The 21,692-nt window shown below is 38.8% G+C and overlaps 1 protein-coding gene across 1 annotated transcript in view; it reads left to right on the top strand.

Annotated features, from left to right (window-relative positions):
• Positions 1 to 21,692, top strand: part of gpc5a (glypican 5a) — a 200,628-nt gene that overhangs the window by 35,987 nt on the left and 142,949 nt on the right. Inside the window, exon 6 of the mRNA XM_028476307.1 lies at positions 76 to 201. Within this exon, the coding sequence (XP_028332108.1) occupies positions 76 to 201 (126 nt within the window). The remainder of the gene's footprint in view (positions 1 to 75; positions 202 to 21,692) is intronic.

Below are 21,692 nucleotides of genomic sequence, written 5' to 3'. Positions count from 1 at the left end.
TCATGTACCGGAAGTTTGTGACATTTAATGAATGTATTTAATGGATGTCCTTCTGCGTGACTGTTGCTTTTTCAGAGACTTTCTGAACAGCCTGCGTCTCTACCGCACATACTACGGTGGCTTGGCAGATCAGCTGTGTGTGAGTGAGCTCGCATCTGCTGATGGGCTCTCCTGCTGGAACGGAACAGAAATGGTGAAAAGGTTTGTCACGCAACAAAATCAAATTATGCATGTGAGTGGAATTAAAAAAAAAAAAAAACCCTGACAACACAGGGTTTAGTAACATGCGCTACAGGGGTCCTACTTCTGTTCCTGGAGGGCCTCCGCTGTGCATTTTGATTTCGACACACTTCTTAATCTAATCACAATGTAATCAACGAGTATCGGAAAAGGCAAATTAGCCCCTCCTCACATTTAATAACCTTAATAGGAAAATAATGTCTAAAACAAGCAGAACTGTTGCTGTCCAGGAACAGTGTTGGGAACGTTACTTTAAAAAAGTAATTAGTTATAGTTACTCACTACTTCTTCCAAAAAGTAACTGAGTTAGTAATTGAATTACTCTATAATAAAAGTAACTCATTACCAAGGAAAGTAACTATTTGAAAACTATATCAAAAAAAAAAAAAAAAAAGTTGCTATATGTCAAATAATTCAGATTTTTTAGATGCGTGTGTCGTGAGGTGCTTCATTAAATTTGTGTTGCTTACAACTGATGTCGACAAAGTCTTCACTCCTGGATATAATGAACACTTCACATGCACGTTCTTGCCTTTGACCACAATTAATTTAAAGTAGTGTTTGTATCACCACCTTTTCATCGGACTGCTCCACGCTCGCCATCTCTGCTGCTTCATCAAATCTGTAGTGGTTGTGTGTGTGGCGCGTGTGCTGACACACGTGTAAAAACACTGGCTCTGATTGGCTACCATGAAACATCACGCCGCCTTAGCCAATCATAATCACTTACCTGGTTTTTAACCCACCTCCTCACTACAGCTGTGTATGAAGCCAGGGGTGCTGTCAGATAACAGTTTATTCAATCAATGCATGTAACGCATCGCATTTAACGTTCAGTAACGTTAACGGTGTTGTAACGGCATAAAAACTAGTTAGTTAGAATGCCCCGTTACTGAAAAAAAAAAAAAAAAACGCCGTTATTTTAAACGCTGTTTTTCCATACATCGTCCAGGAACAGGACTGTCAAATTCTAAACCTTTGAGCAAAATTCAAACTCATTAGCAACTACTGACTTATTTTTGGCTTTGAAAACATTTCTAAAAAAAAAAAATCACACCAAAGGTTGGATCAAAATTGCAGCTTTAGAAGAAATTACTTTTTTTTTTTGCCAATTCCCCTGAAATATACAACAAAGTTACAGCTAAAATGAACCTTCTGATTAAAGTACAGTGAATAACTGTTTATCACGGGAATTACATTCTGAAAGTTTGCAATATAGCACTCATATATAAAATGCAGTAACAAATAACATTTTAATGTCAGTGGGAGTACACAGGAGTGCAAATGCACTCTGTACAGTGAAGGAAATACACAGTGGCTCATATATTGTTTTCATCTTCTTTGGATGTAATGCACTTATGATTCATTCAGCCCCTAATGGGGCTTTACAGCAGCACAGCTCAGTTGTTCCCGTATCAGGGATTAAAGCAAAAAAATGTGAACTACAATTGCATGAGCATTCACTGTATTTCCTTTTATTATCTATTAATCCATTTTTGTTGAAAAGTTTTCAATTTGTTCATGCGATTTCTGTACATTCTGCGGTTAATGCTTTCTGGACCATTTATGTTTTCATTGCTGTTTCCATGCCATTTTCTATTCAGTTTTCCATGTTGGCTATTTCAGGCTTTTCATTCTGGCTCCTTTCTTCTGACATCTCGACTCTGTGGCTCTAAATAATTGTTACTACGTGGCCCTCTCTTCCTTTAACAACATTTTAGAGGTGTGTGGGTGTAAGTAGGAGTCGGTTCATGCGAAGTGGGTGAATTTTTGTGCACAGCAACACTTCAATGCATGAAAAGGGCCATACAAAAAAGATTGGCTTATTGAATGGTTAACATCACACCTACAGTGCCACAAGAACACATTCACACACACATTTGGTTACGTTACAGACTTATTCCATAACCAGTTTGAATAGAGTTTTCTACATGAAATGGCCCAGACAAGCTTTGTGTCAAGGCATGAATGAGACGTATTCATCTATAATGTTTACATTTTCAACATATTTACACAAAATATGGGGGATTTTGTTTACATTAAAAAGAAAAAAAAAACTCCAATCAATCTTAGAATCAGTATGTAACAACAAAATGTTTAAAAAGTCAAGGTGGTGGGAATAATTTCTGGTTTAAAAATGTGGGTACCATGATCATCATGTGACACACAGAGAGTTCCATTGTGCTAATAGATGTTAGATAATGGATGCTTAGGATCACATATAGCAGGCATTTACAACTGGAGGCCCGGGTGCCACTTTAGGTCCTTGTTTTAATTTTGTGCGGCCTCCAGAGCAAACGTACAAAGCAATGGCAACGCAATACACAAAATGACCCATCATTATACAAAGGTACATAAAAATACTCTAGAGGACAAGAAAAATACTCAAAATGACTCTAAGAACACACAGAATGGCTATAAAATACAGGAATACAAGAAAAATATTCAAAACGATGACAGGAATACACTAAAATGACTCCAAAGACACCAAATGACAAGAGGAATATACAAAATGACAAGAACAATAAACAAAATGACAAATATACAGAAAAAGACAACACAAATATCAGGAAAATAAACAAAACAACAACGTGAAGACACAAATCCTTTGTTCTTTCCTGTATTAATGCTGAAATTGGCTATTATTCTGATTTGAATGTTAATAATATGGCTCTCAGAACAGAACAATCACATTTTTGTTTCCCCCATTGATAAAAGTTGCTCACTTCTGACGCATACTGTGACTTTTAAAGTGTAATTACTCCTCAACCACTTTTTTGTATTTGGGTATGAAGTAGTGTTTTTTATTGATTCTTGTCCAACTCTTGACATTTTAGTCAAAGTATTTCAATTTGGTATACTTTATGTAAGAGTTTCTACCCTTTAGGGAATGAAACCTGTTAATACAATAACATTTTTCTGTTGGCTGAGAATGGTGGTTTGTGGTGTTTTGGTGGACTCTTATGTCACTGTTAGCCCCGCCCACCTATAAAAACCAGCACCTGTCCACTCTGCAATCTGTGGTGAGTGGGTTTGATAGAGAGAAATGTGAATAGAGAAGTATAGTGAGTATTGAGTATGTAGTTAGCATAGCATAGATTGTTCTTTGGAGATTTTATAGGATAGACTGGGCGTGTCTTAACTGCTCCAGGAGCCCCGCCCATAATCAAGGCATTCTTTCAATTTTTAGCGTATAGACCAGGGTTCACCAACCTTTCTGAAATTGTGAGCTACTTCAGCTACTAGCAGTAACTTAAAAAGGTAGGAAATGTTTAAGTTTTTATAAATATATCTTATAAATCATAATATACAACACACTACTGACCATACACCAAATCTGCAACACTTCAAAATATTTGTCACAGTGAAAATAAACAATTGAAGACGGTAATTTAACACTAAAACTAAAAATCATGTGCAGCAGTATTTAACTTTAAGTACTAACTACATCTCTCATCTGTATCTCTGCATTTTAATCCTGGAAAATAAATCAGATTTTAGATGGAGCTTATTGGTGACGAGAGCTCCTGAGGGCACCTCACATAGGCTACCTGGGGCTCGCGGGCACCATGTTGGTAACCCCTGCTGTAGACGTATGTTAGCTAAAACCTCAGGGTTTTATTACTCTGTAAACACTTTAAAGGCCTTTGAATAAATAATGAAATACAGAGACATTAGCAAACAAAGGGAAATGTGTGAGTAAAGAATAAATTCTTTAAAAGGCAATTTACAGGAAGGCATGTAAATAAGTCTTGTGTTCAAACGTGCAGTTCTTGACTTCCTGTCAGGCCTGATAAATGATTCAACCCTCAGTCAGCACAAAGTTACTCTGGTGATTTAGACTTTAGTAACATCAGGGTGGAGATAGTAATGCTAAACATTCTGCACACGCACACATATGTGTCTCTTCCAGTTAAACCTTAGGTTAAAAATCCTGAGCTGACACAAACTGACTTAAAGGTGCAGTCCGTGACTTTCAGATCCCTCTCCCCCCCTCCCTCCCCGCTGCTCTCTTGCCCTGTCTCCAAACTTCCCAAAGTCCCTCCCTCAGAGGAGCTAACAAGCTAACGTTAGTCCGACAGCAACATCACAGTAATATAACATGCACTGTTAGAAGCATATTACTGCAGTGCTTCTTTCTCTCAATGTGCCACACCTCAGCAGCAGCAGCAGCAGCAACACGTGTCACTTATAGCAGCCACAAGGAGGCTGCTGCGCGCACATGAACAACACATGCACTATAGAGTTCTAGTGTAACAATTACAAATCAAACGTAATGTAAATCAAGCAGCAGTAATTACCTTTCAAGCAGAAAAGTCACCAATTCCATCTTCTACTCCTCCAGACCATACCCTGTAAAAAAGGTGGCACTCTAGCTTCAGGAAAGGGGCGGGGCCTGTGAGCAACAGCTGTCAGACAGTCCATCAAACACAATCCTGGCTTTGATTGGTTCTTTTTGCTTGGTCACGGTGCATTCTGGCTATCTGTCAAAGGCTGCAAGAGCAGCAGGGGGGACTCAATGATCCTGTTTTTTTTACACAAACTACTAGTTTGATGTAAAGCTGTCCTTACATAGTGACAGCTTTAGCAAATATGACAAAAAGTTACTTTCATTAGAGTTGCAGACTGCACCTTTAAATTGGGTGTTTGTGCAGAGTTTAACCAGGGTCACACAATGACACACATGCACCCACACGACCCCTTAAACAAAGATGACACCGGATGGATTTCATCTTTTGGTTTCCACACACATAGATCTTCAATATGACCGGCTGTGAACCGGTGCAGGCAAACTGACCTCCTTCCCAGTATCCATCAGTGGCCTTGTCTTCATTACATCACAGCTCTCCGTCGTGCTGATATTGTCATCACTCAAGGACTCTTTCATATATTCTCACTCTCAGGGTGTTCCTCTTAGCTGTCATCTGTTGTTGGCATCGTACATACAGCAGGTTACAGCCTTTAGTTCATACTCTAGTGATGTTGGATTTACTGGTTTCAGGTTAGATGGTTTTATTGTGAAGGACAATGAGTTTGACTGGTACGTGTTTTTTTTTTTTTTTTTTTTTTGTTTCACAGCAGTGAAAAAGCGAGATTCTTAAAGGTATACTCCACTGTTTTTTCAAATGTGGCCTAAAACCTTTGAAATGTCCTTATTAGAAGATCTTTGCCTAACAAAACGCATTATTTTTACACCATATTCGTTTTATTAACTTTTAAAAATGGGTCTACCCTACCGTTTGAGAGCCTGTGCGCCCCCATGTTGAGATGATATCATTGATGACTCAAATCGCCCCTTTTAGTCCATTGAGTTCTATAGGAGGTGAAGCATTCAGGATCATTTAGCAGCTTTCTCAGTCAAAATGACAAAAGGGACGATTTGCGTCATCAATGACATCATCTCAACACGGCGGAGCACAGGCTCTCAATCGGTAAACTAGTCCAATTTTTAAAAGTTAATAACATGAATATGGTGTAAAATTATGCGTTTTGTTAGGCAAAGATCTTCTAATAAGGACATTTCAAAGGTTTTATTCCACATTTGTGAAAACAGTGGAGTATCAATTTAAGAATAATTAGGTGGGTGTATACGACAGAAATGTCTTCATAATTTGGATCTCGCGTCAAGGTTAAACTCCATTCTGGCATTGTGAATGTTTTCCTGTTATTATCTACTGTTCAAGTCCTCATTGCGTTTCCAATGTTGTGGAGGAGAAAAGCTTGCTGCAGGCTGTCTATCATCTGTGCCTGCAGCCTCTGGGAAATGTTTATGGTCTGTGGGCGGCTTTCAGCCATTTAACCCTCCTTCCTCTTTTCTACATTCTTACTAACACATATTGATGGAGACTTGAGGTCCACTCCCTGCTCAGCTCCGTTTTAATTTAAAAAGTTGTACAGACATGAGGAATCATGGGAGTAGTTGCTCCAAGGAGACTCTGAAGTCCCTGCAGCTTAACCCGCTTTCAGCAGACATTCAATCCTGTGCTGCTTTCTATTAGCCCAGCACCTTATAAGAGTGGCTGGGAGTCAACACAAGCTGAGACAAAAGCAATAAATAACCCTCTGCCTACGGGTCATAACCCAACATCCACTGAGAGAAAGAGGGAATAAAACTCATTGCCGGATGGCGGCTGATTTACAGGAGCTTATCGAGGCCTTCGAGACCTTAAATGATTGGTTCGGTTGCTGTGTGTATTTGTGTGTGTGTGTGTGTGTGTGCATGCTTGTGTTCACTGTACATTTGATTGTGTGGGTGACTTCTAAAACAGCTCTTTGTGGTTGTGGGCAGGGGTTGTTTTATGCTCTAGAAGAAGCGATGAGATGGCTGGAGCTTTGTCTTTTCTTTTTTTTTACTCCCTTCTTTTTTTTTTTTTATTAAAAAAGGGCGAGTATAAAACATGTCACAGGAGCGTGGGATTTAAGGAAGATTTAAAGCACATCCTCATCTGGGTCTCTGGTGAGCAAAAAAGATAAAGAACAATCAGATTAGATTGTAGAGGAGGAACAGAAGCGGCTTTTAGTTCAATGTTGCTCTGACGTAGACAATAAAGTCCTGTTTTATGGGGAGATGGCTAAACGTGTAGTTCTATGTTTCAAGGATGTTGAATTGACTTTGAATTAAAACAATGTAAGAATTAACGCATACACATCATTTCATCATTAAAATATTTTGGTAATACCGATACAGTACACACTATACCCGACACGGGCAGCATGTGGTCCTCGGTCTAATTTTGTGGGGCCTCCAAAGTAAATGCATAAAATCACTCCTAAAATACGCAAAATGCAGAAGAAATCATGAAAAATGGCCAAAATACATAAAATGACATAAGAAGGACAAAGTGATTCCCAAAACCAACAAAAACACAAAAATGACAGAAAAATACAGACGACGACGACAAAAGAAAACACAAACCCATTGTTCCTTCCTGTATTAAGGCAGCGATGCTTCGGATGGTAGAGCTGGTTTGTTTATAATAAGGATAGTAGTGGTTCAACAGCGACCTGTTCTCTACGTTTGTCCAATTGTAATTGGGAAAGATACGGAATGTGAGGTGTGTAGGTGGAATAGAACAATGTTGCCTTCCAGCTTTAAAGCTGCACTACCTGAATCTTGAACCATGACAGAGGGGCGTGGCTGAATTTGAACCGTAAATCCCGCCCCCCACACTGATGATCCCTCCCAGTCTCCTCCTCTGGAAGTGCACGAAGTCACGCACAAGCGCTGAACGTGCGCACGCATAGGTTGACAGTCTGAAGTTGCATTCAAAGCATCTCTTTCTTTTCTTCCTCTGATTTTCTCTTTTTGGGTTTTTTAGCAGTATATGCAGTAACAGCAAGCACAGGTATAGTGATCTTTCCTGGTGGGTGTTCGGCAGCCATGCTTTACTGAAAACAAGTTAGCACCGTGCACGTGCTTCACTATATATCGTGGCAGCCAATGAGGAGGCTCCTTCGTGGGCTCTGCTCACCCCTCCTTTCTCTAAATCCTGTCATTGTCTTCCGGGATTTTTCCAGACAGCACGCAGACGTACCATTTTTTTCAGAAATGATTACTTTTACGATATACGATATGATGCTAATAAGAATCTTTTTTTTTAATTAAAGAAAATAATTTGTGTACCCAAGTTTTAATTATTGGGATTGAGTTCAGGTAGTGGAGTTTGTATCACAGCTAAAAGTCAATGTATTATTTGTTTGAGTCACATTTTTTCACCTTCGAGCAAAAACGCCTCAAACTGTGTTCAATAAATTGTTCCGTTTTGGATAAATAACCGACAGGCTGGTCCTGACTATTCATCCAATCACAAATTATGTTATTCAATCAAACTTATAACAAATGAAGTATATTTTTTACCTTTCCTTATTACGTTTAATGTTTCATTTTAACGGCATATATTTGAGTCCTTCAACACTTGAGTACTTCACATTTTTTATCACCTATTTGTCAACTTTCTCAGTGTCTTGTTTAGGCAGAGAGTGTCCTCAGAAACCTTTAAATCTCCTCATGCTGAAAATTGTTGTGAACTATAAAACCAATTGGCTGTGAGATGCTCATAAGGCTCTAAAGTGTGGAGAGGAAATGTCACTGCTGATGATATTTCTGTGCTGTTTACGGGATCGTAGCCCTTCTTTCAACAAGTTGAGATCCAGTCTTGTGTTAAATTATTATAGAGTTCACTCAAATACCAATGGTCGTCTTCGGGAAATACACACCCTGAACAGCCATAACATTATGATCAAAGATAGGTGAAGGACTTACCATTTATTATCTCTTTTAATGAATTTTTTTTGTGGGTGGGACATTATGGCAACAAGTGAACATTGTGTTTATGCATAAAAACTCCTCCCAAAAAAATGTCAGTATTAATTTCAGGATCATGATGTAAACTGTGCTGATTAGATCAGTGTTTCTCAAATAGTCGTACTTGTAACCCTAGGGGTACGCAATGGCACTACAGTGTACTGGTTACTGGGGTACTTGAGAGAGAGGAAAGTTAACAAATGAAAGCATTAACAAATATGGGGTTTTATAATGTTTATTGCTAGTTAAAAATTATAATCATACTACATATTACCAGCAACTCTCAAAAATGACAACAAAAACACATATTAAGAGAAAAATATACTGAATAATAAAAAGAACAGACAAATGACAACAAAATACACAAAATGACATCAAAAATACACACACTAAGAGAGAAAAATACATACTATTACCAGCAACACACAAAACAACAGCAAAGACACATTATATGAGAGTAAATCACTACAAAATACACAAAAATAACAGAGAAACATACAAAACGACATCAGAAACAACCAAACGACACCAAGAACACACACACACTGAGAGAGAATAACTTAAATAATACCAACAACACATAAAAACGACAACAAAAACACACAAAATGAGAGAAAAACATATTGAATAATGAAAAGAACCGACAAACAACAACAAAATGCACAAGATAAGAGAAACATATACTGAATAATAAAAAGAACAGACAAACAACAACAAAATAAACAAAAAATGACACCAAAAACACACAAAATGATGATGGACATTATCTTACATAGTACATTTACAAAACAAGGAACAGTCTTGGTCCCACATCAGGACGGAGATGACCAGAAATTATATAAACTTTAGAAATAAATCTATTCAGGAGGCTCTAAATACTGTTTCATTTCACTTATTTACAAAATTAGGTCCTTTAAAATGTGTGTTATCATTCATTCATTTTATAGTTTTTCACTGAATTCTAAGCAAAATGTGGTAGTCAGACAAAAGGGGGCACTTGCATTCCAAAGTAAGAGAAAGGGGGGTACTTGAGCCTAAAAATGTTTGAGAACCCATGAATTAGATGACTATGGTTATCTCTTGTGGGATTTCACACTCTGCACTTTGGTGCAGTGTAGGATAAATAGGCTGACAGGCTGCTAAGGATCATTGATGCATGTGGTGAACGCAGGGTGCATTAGCTTAAACTGCTTAAAAAGTTTTTTCTCCCCCAATAAAGTGGTGAGCAAAACAAAGTGATGTAGCAGAATTGCCAACAAAGTGGAGGAAACACAACAACACAACAACATTTGGACATGATGATTTTGATCCTGTGGATTAGAAACACAAGTTCCCGTCTGCATCTGTTTGTTGACCAAATATGGTTCAGATCTGTCCACGGGAAAATTGATGCCATGCTTGATGGGAAGGTTATGGAAATCAACAAGTTGTCCAGATTTATTCCACTTTGACGGCATTAAATTGAAACAAAGAGACAGTTAAACATCCATCAAACTGACACTCTGACCTCGTTTGGGCGGAAAGGTTAACTTATTCCCGCATGATTTCCTCGTCTGTCATGGATACACACATGCACGCTCATGCTCGCAGAGGGGATCCCAGGTTGCCATGAGCCAAATGCTTTGTGAAAGAGGACAGACAAACGCACTCGCACACACTTTTTTTTTTTTTTTACACACAGCTTTGATGGCAACAGATTCAGGGAGAAAAATCCAACCTGGCCGAGAGCTGTCATCATCTTTTCTCTCATTTTGCAACTGATAGACAAAATGACATCAGCCAGGGAGAAGACTTAGAGATCCTCTGTGGGTGTTTCTGTTTTACATTTACCAACCATATCAGTTATGACCCCACAATAAGCCTGTTGTTTTTTCTTCTTGCTTTTCCTTCCCTGTGAGTAAAAATAAGCAGCAGCACAAAAAAGCCGCCGCCTCAACAAGTACAAGAGTGCTGTGTTTTATTCATGATCACCTCCTCCGGTGTAGTGCTCACTTTAATTCCTCCCCTCCTGCAGTCTGTCTCATGGCTGCCAGCTCACACCAGGTGTTTTGTTTATCTTCAAAAGCTTTTTGTCTAATTGAGTATAATAGTTTCTTGTATTTTGCACAAAGACAATGCACCCGAGTGCTGGCAGAATTTGCTGTGTAAAGATTTGAAGTGGGGGGATAATTGCCACAGTATGCATCAAAAACAAGCTTAGAGACAGGCGGACGGGATCGAGTGTGGCCTTTCATTTATAAGGGCAACCCTTGTGGAGGAAGGTCAGACTGAACGCTGACCTTTGACCCTACCTGTGTCTATGCTGCCCACTTAATCCTGAAGAGGTTAATCACATGGAAATAAGAGAACTGCAGCTGTGTGTGTGTGTGTAAATAGGTAATAGAGTAACAGATACCGACAGGTCTGGTCGGCTTGTGTTTGTATCTCTTTTATTGCTCTTTGTGTCTCATTTGTTCATTTTCTTTCTCTCTTTTGGCCAGTTTTTGGTCTATAGCAGATGTGCAGCTTAGCTCACTTGGCCTGGCTTAGTTGAAATGACAACATTTAAGCTCTGCTAATTAGAATCCATTGAAAAAGAATTAAAAGCTTACGTTTAACCAATGAATACAACTCGACAAACCACATTTCTCGAAGAAAATGCAAATGAGGATGCATAAGCTGAACCTTTCGGAGTCAAAGTTACCCCTCGGAGTCAGTATAACTCTTTGCACTCAGTATACCTCTTTGCAGTCAGTGTATACCTCTTCAGATTTAGAATTACCCCTCGGAGTCAGTATTATCAATACATTAAACTGTATTAATAATAACTAATAGCAAGGGGTGCTGTGTTCACTGTTTAGATAGGTTTGCATGGGAAAATGAAATTTCACCAATGAATTAATAACCGATAAACAAAAACGTGAGTTGTCTGACAAAAAAACGATTCTATAGCAATAATAAAGCACACGGAAAATAACAGTGAGTATGCTATACATAATTATAAAAATGTGTTTTGTTTGTAAACATCTTGTTAATGTTCTTTAGTATTTCCAGCAAGATTATTTTTTTTGTCTTCTTGAGGTTTCATTTATTCAGACAACTGTTCATGATCTCCTGAGATGTTTAGACTGACAACTGCCAGTGTTCATCAGAGGCGTCTGCTGACCGCTTTGATGTTTCCTTTGAAGTTTCCTTGACTTCTGTGTAGTAATTCCAACAAGTATATGTTACTTTCATTTATTCAGACTAATGATCGCTTTGATGCAAAAGTCCAACTTTTAACATTTTTGTAAAAGTATTTTAATTTTGCGTTTTCAGTTGTAAAATGTCAGAGTTACTGGCCTCTAAGGGTCTAAGAACTATTACAACTGAATTTTGTTGTTGGCTGAAACAAATTCTTTAGATCCCCCTGCGTCATCGACTTTCACTCTTGGCCCCGCCCCTCATATAAAAGCTGAGAGGAGGGAGGAGGGTTTCCTTCAATCACAGCCCTCAGTGAGCATTGATTGACAGTTCTAATGAGGAACTGCTCTCTTCAGCGGTGACGTTTTTGATTCTGTTCTTCTATAAAGAGCGGGTTCTTCCGTCTGTCTGTGTGTGCACAGTGTGTATTCCTGTCTGTCTCTGCGTGTGCGCGGACGTTCTTCTGTGCGTCTTCCTGTGTGTGTGTGTAAGCGGCGTTCCAGCCTCTGCTCAGCCATGAACAGAGGCTGGAACGCCACTGATGGTTTCCGTAGTGTTGTGTGTGTGTGTGCAGCATCACGTGGGGATTGTGTGACTGTAGTATTTGATCACAGATGTTACTGTATGCTGTGAGTGGGCGTGTTTCACTGAGTCAGGAGTAACGCCCACAATCAATACAGTTTTTGAATTTCCCCCTAGTGGCAGCTCAGCAGAAAACAGGGGTTCAGTTACTCTTTAATATTTAATTCCCCCAAAAATCGATGTTGGGTGAGCACTATACACACAGTACATATTGTCAGATAGGAACAATATGTTTAACCAGCTTGAATTTTAAAAACTCTGGAATCCTTTTAGGCAGGAAGATATTTTCTGTTGAAGGAAAGCAGCAGATTGTTTTTAACGCATAAATACAATAAACAACACACAGACAGTTGAGAGGTGCTTCATGGTGTGGATAGAAGGTGAAATGTCTTCCAGGATATCTCCAAGCAAGTCCATTTGCTTCTGCTATTTCTATTAGCTGTCAGTGTGTGAGTGGGTGTGTGTGGGATTAGAGCAATGCGTAATAAAGCAATTCAACAAACAAGACCATAAACAGCAACCAAACACGACCCATCTGTGCTGGAAGGAAGAGCGAAAACCACACCCGCCCTTTATTTATCAGGCAGACGGAACAGTGAGACATCTCAGATCTTGCTCATTAAGCTGCCTCTTCTGTCTCTCCAATTCCTACGCAGCAGAAATTAAAAACACACAAGTACCCTCAAACTATTTTGAAGTAGTCTCCACAATAAGAGCCGTCCAGCTGTGGCCTCTAGGTGGAAGCTTTTCTCCCCTCTTGAGACTGGCTCACATCAACATGCAAATGTATTTTGTAATTTACTTAATAATGTACAAAGTTAATAAAATCAAGTCCATTTTTCTTTTTATGAATCTCTTGGAAAAATAAATAGGACCTGCCGCACTTCCTTGAGGTCCCTCACCAGAAGTTTAAAACCAATAAAACACAGCATGTATACCAACACTTAATGTTTTATAGGATCCTGGAGGCCAAGTATCGACCATTTTTAATTACTCAAAGTATCTCTTAAAGCTTTGTTTTATTATAGCTTATTGCTTCATCCACTTTTTTGTGGTATGATGTGAGAATATTTTATGAACTTTATTATTATTTTTTTACAGTTAAGATACTTTAATTCTGTAAAACTCTCTTTTTTGTTCTCAGTCTTTTTTTACGGCCAAAATATGTATTTAAATGTATATTAATGCCGTGCAGTGGACTGGCGCCCTGTCCAGGGTGTACCGCAGCCTAACGCCCATTAAGAGCTGGAGATGGGCACCAGCAGAACCCCACGACCCTAAAAATAGGAACATGCAGGTCAGAAAATGGATGGATAGATGGATGTAGGGTTGGGGTCAATTACTTTTTTCAGTTACAATTAAGTTTTCAATTATCCATGTTAAATTATAATTTAATTATGATTACATTGACCAGCCTTCTTTCCAATTACAATTCAGTTACAATATTTTTTTCTCCTCAGAAAGTCAATTACAATTACGTTCTCAGTTACTTTTACAATATAATCACAATTACTGAGCTTGAAAGAAATAACCCCATAAAACGTAACCTTACTCTTGTGTTAGCTTTCTGTTAGCATCTCTTATGATAACGAGTCCTGTAAAATACACTAAAAACAAATATAATATCATCTAATTTATTTCCTATCTTTGTTAGACTTTCTAATCAATGAAAATATAGGTTATAATATTTTTGGTGTGAGCATCTGAGCCTTAGATTTATATATGTTTTTTAAATGGTAAAATGTGGAAAAGCTTGATATGAAACATGCTTTAACAATAGTTCACTACATATATGTAGAACTGTAATATGTTTCCCCAGTTTAGCGTTGAATCATAATTGACCATTTTCATAGAATTTTCATGGCAATTACAATCACACAATTATCTTTTTTTTTTTTTTTTTTTTTCTTTCTTTCTTTTTTTGTTCAAAGTGTTTTTATTGTAGGCATGATATAAAACAGAAGAAAAGGAAATGCAACAATCTTTTTTTTTTTTTTAATATAACCCCCCTCCCCCCTCCCGCAGAACACTCCCACCCTGTTGCACCTAAAAGAAAAAAAAAATTTAACCAATACAGTAGAAATATGAATACGACATCATTCTGATAGAATAAGTGAGGGATCCACCTGTTTAATTTCATCCAAGATGGGTTGCCAAAGAGTAAAAAACTTACTGACACAACCTCTTATAGAATATCGTATCTTCTCCAGTGTTAGATGAGACAAAAGATCAGCAAACCAGATTCTAAGCGATGGAGGGCGTTTGTCTTTCCATTTAAGCAGTATAAGCCTTCGGGCAATAAGTGTAGTAAACGCGATCACATCTTTTTGTTCTTGATTAAATTTAGAAAATTGAGGTACAATACCAAATATTGCAGTTGTTGCGGCCGGTTCAACATTGATCTGAAATACATCCGAAAGAAATCTAAATATGGATTCCCAAAAGTGTCAAAAGTGTCAAAAGTCAATTATCTGAGCGCAATTAAAATGTAATTACAATCATGGCAGCAACAGATTTTTAAAATTACAATTGCATTCATAATTAAAGTTGCAAGCAGCGATGAACGGGCTCTCGCAACCACACACACGCACGTTGAGGTGTGTTGCATGTCGGGGTGTGGCAGAAATGTTAAAGTGTTGAGACATAGCTGATCATTTTCACGGATTATATCACAAACTTTCTTGCAATGTTCTGTGCAAACGTAATGCCTATGATTTCCTTTTACCAATAGGTGGCGCTAAGAAAATAACAGTACTTGACCAGATCAGGGAAATCCTCAGTGTACTGAAGTAATAGTTCTTCAGCAGAAGTTCCACAGTAATGATGCCATCATTTCAAGCTCGGGGCTCTGTTGAGTCATTTTGCCATTCACATGTGCAATTCCCCCAAAATATCAACATTTTCACCAGTCCTATATGTGTACATTCATGAGTTTTTTAACGTGTTTAGACCCTCAAAAATGCAAGAATTTTGCTGTAAATAAAATAAAGATAATAAAAATGAGGTGCATTACAATAGGGTCCTACGCACTGTTGTGCTTGGGCCCTAATTATGCCAGAATTGTAACTAAATATCAATTACGCTATTACAATTATAATTGACCCCAACCCTGGATGGATGTACAATAAGTCTTAAGACTCACTCCCTTGGCTTTTGAAATTTCATAAACCACCAGATTGTCGAAGCAGGAAATGATTACAGCAGTATTAACTCTTAAAAAGGTAACAAGAGATTAAAATGACTCTTAAAAAAAGAAGTAGAGCTAATCGTGCATAAACAACAGCAGGTGTACGAGGCATCTCAGACCAGTATTAGCTCAGCTTTAATCTTAAACACCATGAATTAAAGAGGGCTCCAGATGTTTAGCCTTAAATAAACACAATCACAGCTGGTTATATTTATTCGGTGCATCCTTGCTCTTCAAGCATTAATAAACCTGCTGTGGATGCTGCAGTGTCACATTCAGTAAAATGACTGTGGTCATTACAACTGCTGGGAGGGTGTGGGATGCTCCACTGCTGATGGGTGGGGGGCCTTTTGCCCAGTAGGTGGAGCTCTGCACTTTGGCTTCCACACATGTCACAAAGCTACCAGACAGTGGCTCTCTGCTCCTCTGTGCCCACAGAGCCGGGGTCGCTCTAATCCTTGTTGTCACTCAAAGTGAAGGACAGAAAACAACATATAAATGATAATCAGACACAATGTAGAACATGAAGCCCTTTCACCACCACCTACATTTCCTCCTCGCTTTACTTCAGTTATGAAATGACCTAATTTTCAAAGGAAAGGAATAACCTTTTAAACATGCACTGTCAAATGTATTATGCATCGCTGTCCTCTTAGACACTCTCATGCAGGAAATTAGAGTTGTCTCACTCAAGCCTTAGAAGCAAAAAATAACTTGAAATAAATGTGGAAGCAAGACTCAAATGCTCCAAACTGTTTTTTTTTTTAAATAGAGTTTAATTTAACAGAGAGTTTTTTCTTTCATCCTGTCTGGGAGCTGCTAATTTTGAGTCTTGTTTGAGGACGGAGGCTAATCACACCCAATATATTGTAATCGGTTTGTTTTTGCTATCTTTGTGAACTAAAAAGCTGCAGCCGAATCAGATAGCAATGTACAGACCTATAAGTTGGACGATAAAGGATAGAATGACTAAGATATGTGGGCTGATGAGACGACGAGGCGGAGAGAGAGCAAGAGAGAGGGAAAGAGAGAAGGGGAGATGGATGAGAGGCAGAGGAGGAGAAGATGGGACGTTCTTGAAAAGCTGCTCCGTAATGCGACAGCTGGCCACTGCAGATAACCACAAAACCACTGGAGCACTTGAGGTGTGGGTGCTGCATGGCTAGAGTTCCACTCCAACATGACCTTATATCCTGCATGGGTTTAGACGCCCAGACTCGGTCAGAGGACCACATCCTGACGATTATCCCAAGTGACAGAATCAAGAACTCAGTCTGGCTCACTAAATTAAGTTCATAAGCCTCCCCTTGTATCTGTGCACGCTCTCTCTCTCTCTTTCCTTCTCTCTCCTCCTGTCGAGTGTGTGTGTGTGTGCATGTTTCTGTCTGCTTTAGCCCTCCAGTCCCAAAGTATGCATGATTGCTCTGATCAGATAAATTTTCAATCTGGATTTCAGGAAAAGAGAGATTTCACATTTTGTGCCGTGATAATATTCCTGATGTTGCTAGAGGAAGCAGCAGTGAGACGGTAAATTCAAATTTAGTGGGGTGCAGCTGGTCTACGTATAAGTGGGTGATTTTTCCCTGGGTCCATTTGATAGTTGCCCCAACCTCCCCCCACCCCCATCCTTTCCCTTGCATCTGGAGTCTATAGTGGTCCAAGTAGTGGGACATCAGCAGCCAAGGCCTCATTGTCCACTGATGAGCTGCCGGAGCACACGCCTTAATCCTTGAGTGTGATGGGGTCTGCCTCTGCCACACGTCCCAATGGACCACTGTTTGACTTCAGCGCCAACATTAGGCAGCGACCTCAGAGAAAGCAGGAACGAAAAAACTGTGATGTTATTGCTCGTAAAGGAGCCACAGAGGTGTCTCGTCCTCAATGTGGAAACACTACGTTTGAGTGAGATCTATTTGTACTTCTCATAAAAGGTTGTTACAGAGAAATACCTTCATTGTGATTGATAGAAAAGGACTTGGCTACAGTATATTGTTGGATGGCAAAAGCTGTTTCTTGAAGAAAATGAAGAGTTTTACAGTAGTAATGGTAGAGTAAGTAGAGTAAACTAAGCCATAGACAACACAAGTTGTTTTGTTTTTTTGTGCACAATGAATGTTTTTCTTCTTCCTGTCAGCTCATGAAATTAACTTGTGCTGTGTCTTATCGAGGATGCCTCCCTCCATATTGACTCAGCGACTGTGTCCATGTTGAGCTCTCCTCCAGCTAAGACTTAATTTCTCTGTCCCTGGATTGTGGCTGCAAACAAAGACGCTCATATCACTGCATCATTGTCTCCGTTTATCTCTCGGCTGCAGGCTTTTTGACAGTGCACGTGCTGCCTCCTCTTCTATTTGGTTACAGTCTCCTTCTGTTAACGAATCATGCTTCCCACATACTGCCATGAGTAAAAAAAAATGAAGTCCTCATTAAATATTAATCACGTATTCACCTGTTAGCTTTTTCTTCATGGATTTGTGACACATATTCTGAATGTGAAAGTTAGTCTCATATATCAGGACATTTGTGGGTAGACTTCCTGCTTCACTATTTTTTTTTTCTATTTATGTAAAAAAGCTTCCCTGAATATAGGGAAATATTTCCAGAAAGAGTTTTCTACTGTAATCATGGAGGCTCAAAGCATCTTTATAATTGGAAACCCCGCGATTAGCTCCTGACCTAAGCTGAATGTGTGGGTGTAGATTTGTCCTCATCAATCTCCCCCTCCCACAGGGAGAGCTCTGAGTCTGGAGTCTCCACGATCATTAATCTAAATAGCGCTTTTATTTTGAAAACACAAAGGTCTCCAACAGCTACGTGGCATGCTGCAGGATGCCCCTACATCAGACTTTGCTCTGTGATCACCGTCCCATAATGTTGTACTGCTGTTTCTATGGAAACCAAGCCGGCCTTATTAAAAAAAATAGAAAAAAAGTTTCACCTTCCCCGAGCCTGCCCTTTACCTGACAGCCAAGATAAACGAGCCAGGTCCTGGGAGGAAGGCAACACAAACATGCATCTCTGCTCAGTGGTCCATGCTCATTGGCTCTCTGCTGGAAGCCCTTATTTACCTTAATGCTGGGAGCAGGGGGAGAGGTTTGAGGTGGAGTAGCCAGTGAAAAGGGAGGGTGACGGTGTTTTGATTACACAGAAAACCTCCCATCAACAACCTTGAATTGCAGCAGCAATATAAAAAAAACAAACAAAAGAAGTAAAAAGCAGCAAACAACATTTTTTGGCCCCCGCAATGCACACAAAACAGATGATGTCATATGTCACCTTCAGCTAATGAAGGTGATGATGACATGCACGAGCGCTGCATACGTTCACCATCTGCTCAGTTCCACCACGTTGGAGCTGATCCCCACAAAAGCTGCTGGAAGGAGTCGAGGCATGTCTGCAGCACAGTGCCAGTGTCCCCTGACACATGTGAAAGCATCCAGAGGACTCTCAGCCATGTTAATTGTTTCTTCACAATACAAGTCGACCAGATTCATGAGTCTCAGCGGCTGTTTGTATCCGAGATGCCATGATTTTACCTAAATGAGTTCGACGTGGTCATGGGCTAATAAATCTTTTAGAAAAACAACAGCAAACACCTTTACTTGCAGAATGCAGTAATATTGATTTTGATTAATAATTCATTATTCCCCAAGGCTGGGTATAATCCCTTTTTATATTTCTCACAATCCGTTTCCTCTTATTTGACTCTTTATTTAGACTTTTAAAGTAGTGTGGAAATAAAGTTATTGTATGAATTAAATTTGTGGAAAACTTTTTACGGAGTGAAGAGAATTATGAAACTGCTCCTCTGCTAAAAAAGGAAATTCCACTAATAAAAAAAGAGGAGATCCTCATATGTAGAAGTTAAGACATTTTGCTTAATCTCTGCTAGGGAATTAGGTTGTTGCAGTCCTAACATTTCAATAATTAATGTGTTGAGATATTTAAAGGAATGTGAGTCTGTATCAAGCGGGAAGGCCAATGATTTTACAGAGGAAAAGCACGGTGTCAAAAAAAAAGCTTCACATCAGAATTAATCTGCAAAATCTGTTTGTTGTCTGTTGCTACTTTAGAGATGGGTGATATTATCGGCCGATAGATTTTATTATTATTATTAGTATCGTTTTTTTTCTGCCGATATTTAAAGAAATTGAAATGATCCCCCATGTAGTGCGTAGGGTGACCACATTTAGATTCCCAAAAAAGAGCACACTTTTGCCGACCTCGACATACTCAAATTACTCAACATTTTTTTTTTCTTTATCTACCTTGTATTGGCAAAATATAATATAGGAGATAAATAAGTTGTTATTGTCCATAAGGTTTAAAAATTATTTTCTTTTTTTTTTCATAACAAAGGCTTGAAAAAAATGGACTGAAGTCAATCACCTTTAATATGCATTATAACAATATGTTGTCTCGTATGTATACCTTCTTAACATCTCTCAATCATCAAAACAATGGGAAACATCTTCTCCTAAAATAAAAAACAGAATAGTACATAATCATTAAATATACACTTCAATAAATAACAATTACAACCCATGGTCCCATGCTGACTCTGAGCTTTATTCTGTCTGTGGAGACAGGGAGGTGATGAAGTGATGACGTGTAGATGAGTGAAAATTTACTTTAACTTATAGGCTAAGTTTCTCCCAGTGGCTCCTTCATTTTCAAATCCCTTTCTGAACCTCTATGGAGGTTTTATTATCCAAGAGACTCTTCCTGCTGATATTTTTTTTAATTAAATCCACCTGTATTTGGTCTCTTTCAATCCATCTGGGACTTTAGTCTCTCTTCTCTTTACCTCGTGTTTGAAGATTTCATCAAAACAAAGCACCATCTTTAACAATTGTGTCACCTGTGAGTAAAATACCACAATGACATTATACTAGCTGTAACGCAGTTACGATCATTTGAATTAACGTCTTCCCCTAGATCCGTTCAGGGTCCCTGGGAAACCCAGACATTATGACTAGTTTGTAAACTCTGGCCGGACGTTCCAGACAAGACATGAAAAGAGGACACGTGGTCACTTTAGTAGTGCAGTTTTTTTTTGATAAATATGCATGTTTTGTTTCGCAAAAAAACAATTGATTGTATTGCATACTGGTGACCACCACCAGCCCTCCCTAAGGAATGTTATGAAAAGCTTTATAAAAATTTTATAATAGAAATTTTATTAATTTTGCACAGATGATGTTTTGCATGGACTACATCTAGTAAGAAATCGCATTAAAAGTAGATTTAATGTATTCATTCAGTGGAGATGTTAGAAATGCGACTTAAAGCTAGGTGGGAGGGAGGGCGATTATATGTAACTGTCGATATCAGTTAATATACAGAAATCAGAAGTGTAGTGTTTGATAATATCAGCTGGCATGGAGATTGGCAAAAAAAGCTAATATTGAACACCTCTGTAATCCTCATTTTTAGAGCTAGTCAAACAAATACCTAAAGATCGACTGGATGGAACCTTTTTTATTTATATTTACCATGGCCTTTGGAGATGGTCACATCACTGTGTGTTTACCAGAGGCCCATGTAAAACAATCCCTCAAACAGAAAAGACGGATGATTGATTTCACAACCCACTGCAGGTGATGCTTATTCTCTATTTTCTCAGCTGTCTGTTTTATTTTCCAGGAGAAGGAATTGTCTTCCAGATTGATTGCAGAGGGGAAAAAAATAATCCTTTGTTGCAGCTGCAGGTTTTGATGGTTTTGATTGACAGGCGCTTGACTCCAGCTGTTGAGCTGAGTGTAAAAAAAAACCGAGTGTTGGTGACTGTAGATGATCTTTAGATAACATTCAGTGGCCTTTGAGTGCAGCTGAAATCAGTCTCCATGGGGCCACTCTCCTGCTCTTGTCATGTCTTGACATTTTTTTCCCCATATCCTTCTCTTTTTCTCTCCGCGTCTGAAGAGTGGAGGTTCTGCGAGTTTGCAGCCTGTATCTGATCCTGAGGTAATTTACTGGTACGAGAGGAGGTGTTGCGCCCAGTCTTTGGTTAAAGTCCTTTTTGACGAGACAATCTGATTCCCAGAGGGGCAGAATTATGGAGCTGGAGGCGAAGAGATATTCTTGAACTGCAGCAAACAAATCTGAAATATTTATACAAAATGCATAAACTACACCAAAAAAGATATAAAAATACACAAAACGACTCCAGAATCACACAACAAAGGCAACAAAAAACAATAATTATACAAAAAA

Source organism: Gouania willdenowi, chromosome 3 (genome assembly GCF_900634775.1).
Source record: "Gouania willdenowi chromosome 3, fGouWil2.1, whole genome shotgun sequence".
NCBI classification, from domain to species: domain Eukaryota; kingdom Metazoa; phylum Chordata; class Actinopteri; order Blenniiformes; family Gobiesocidae; genus Gouania; species Gouania willdenowi.
The sequence above is the reverse complement of the archived record's forward strand: the minus strand, read 5'-3'. Positions and strand labels throughout refer to the sequence as shown.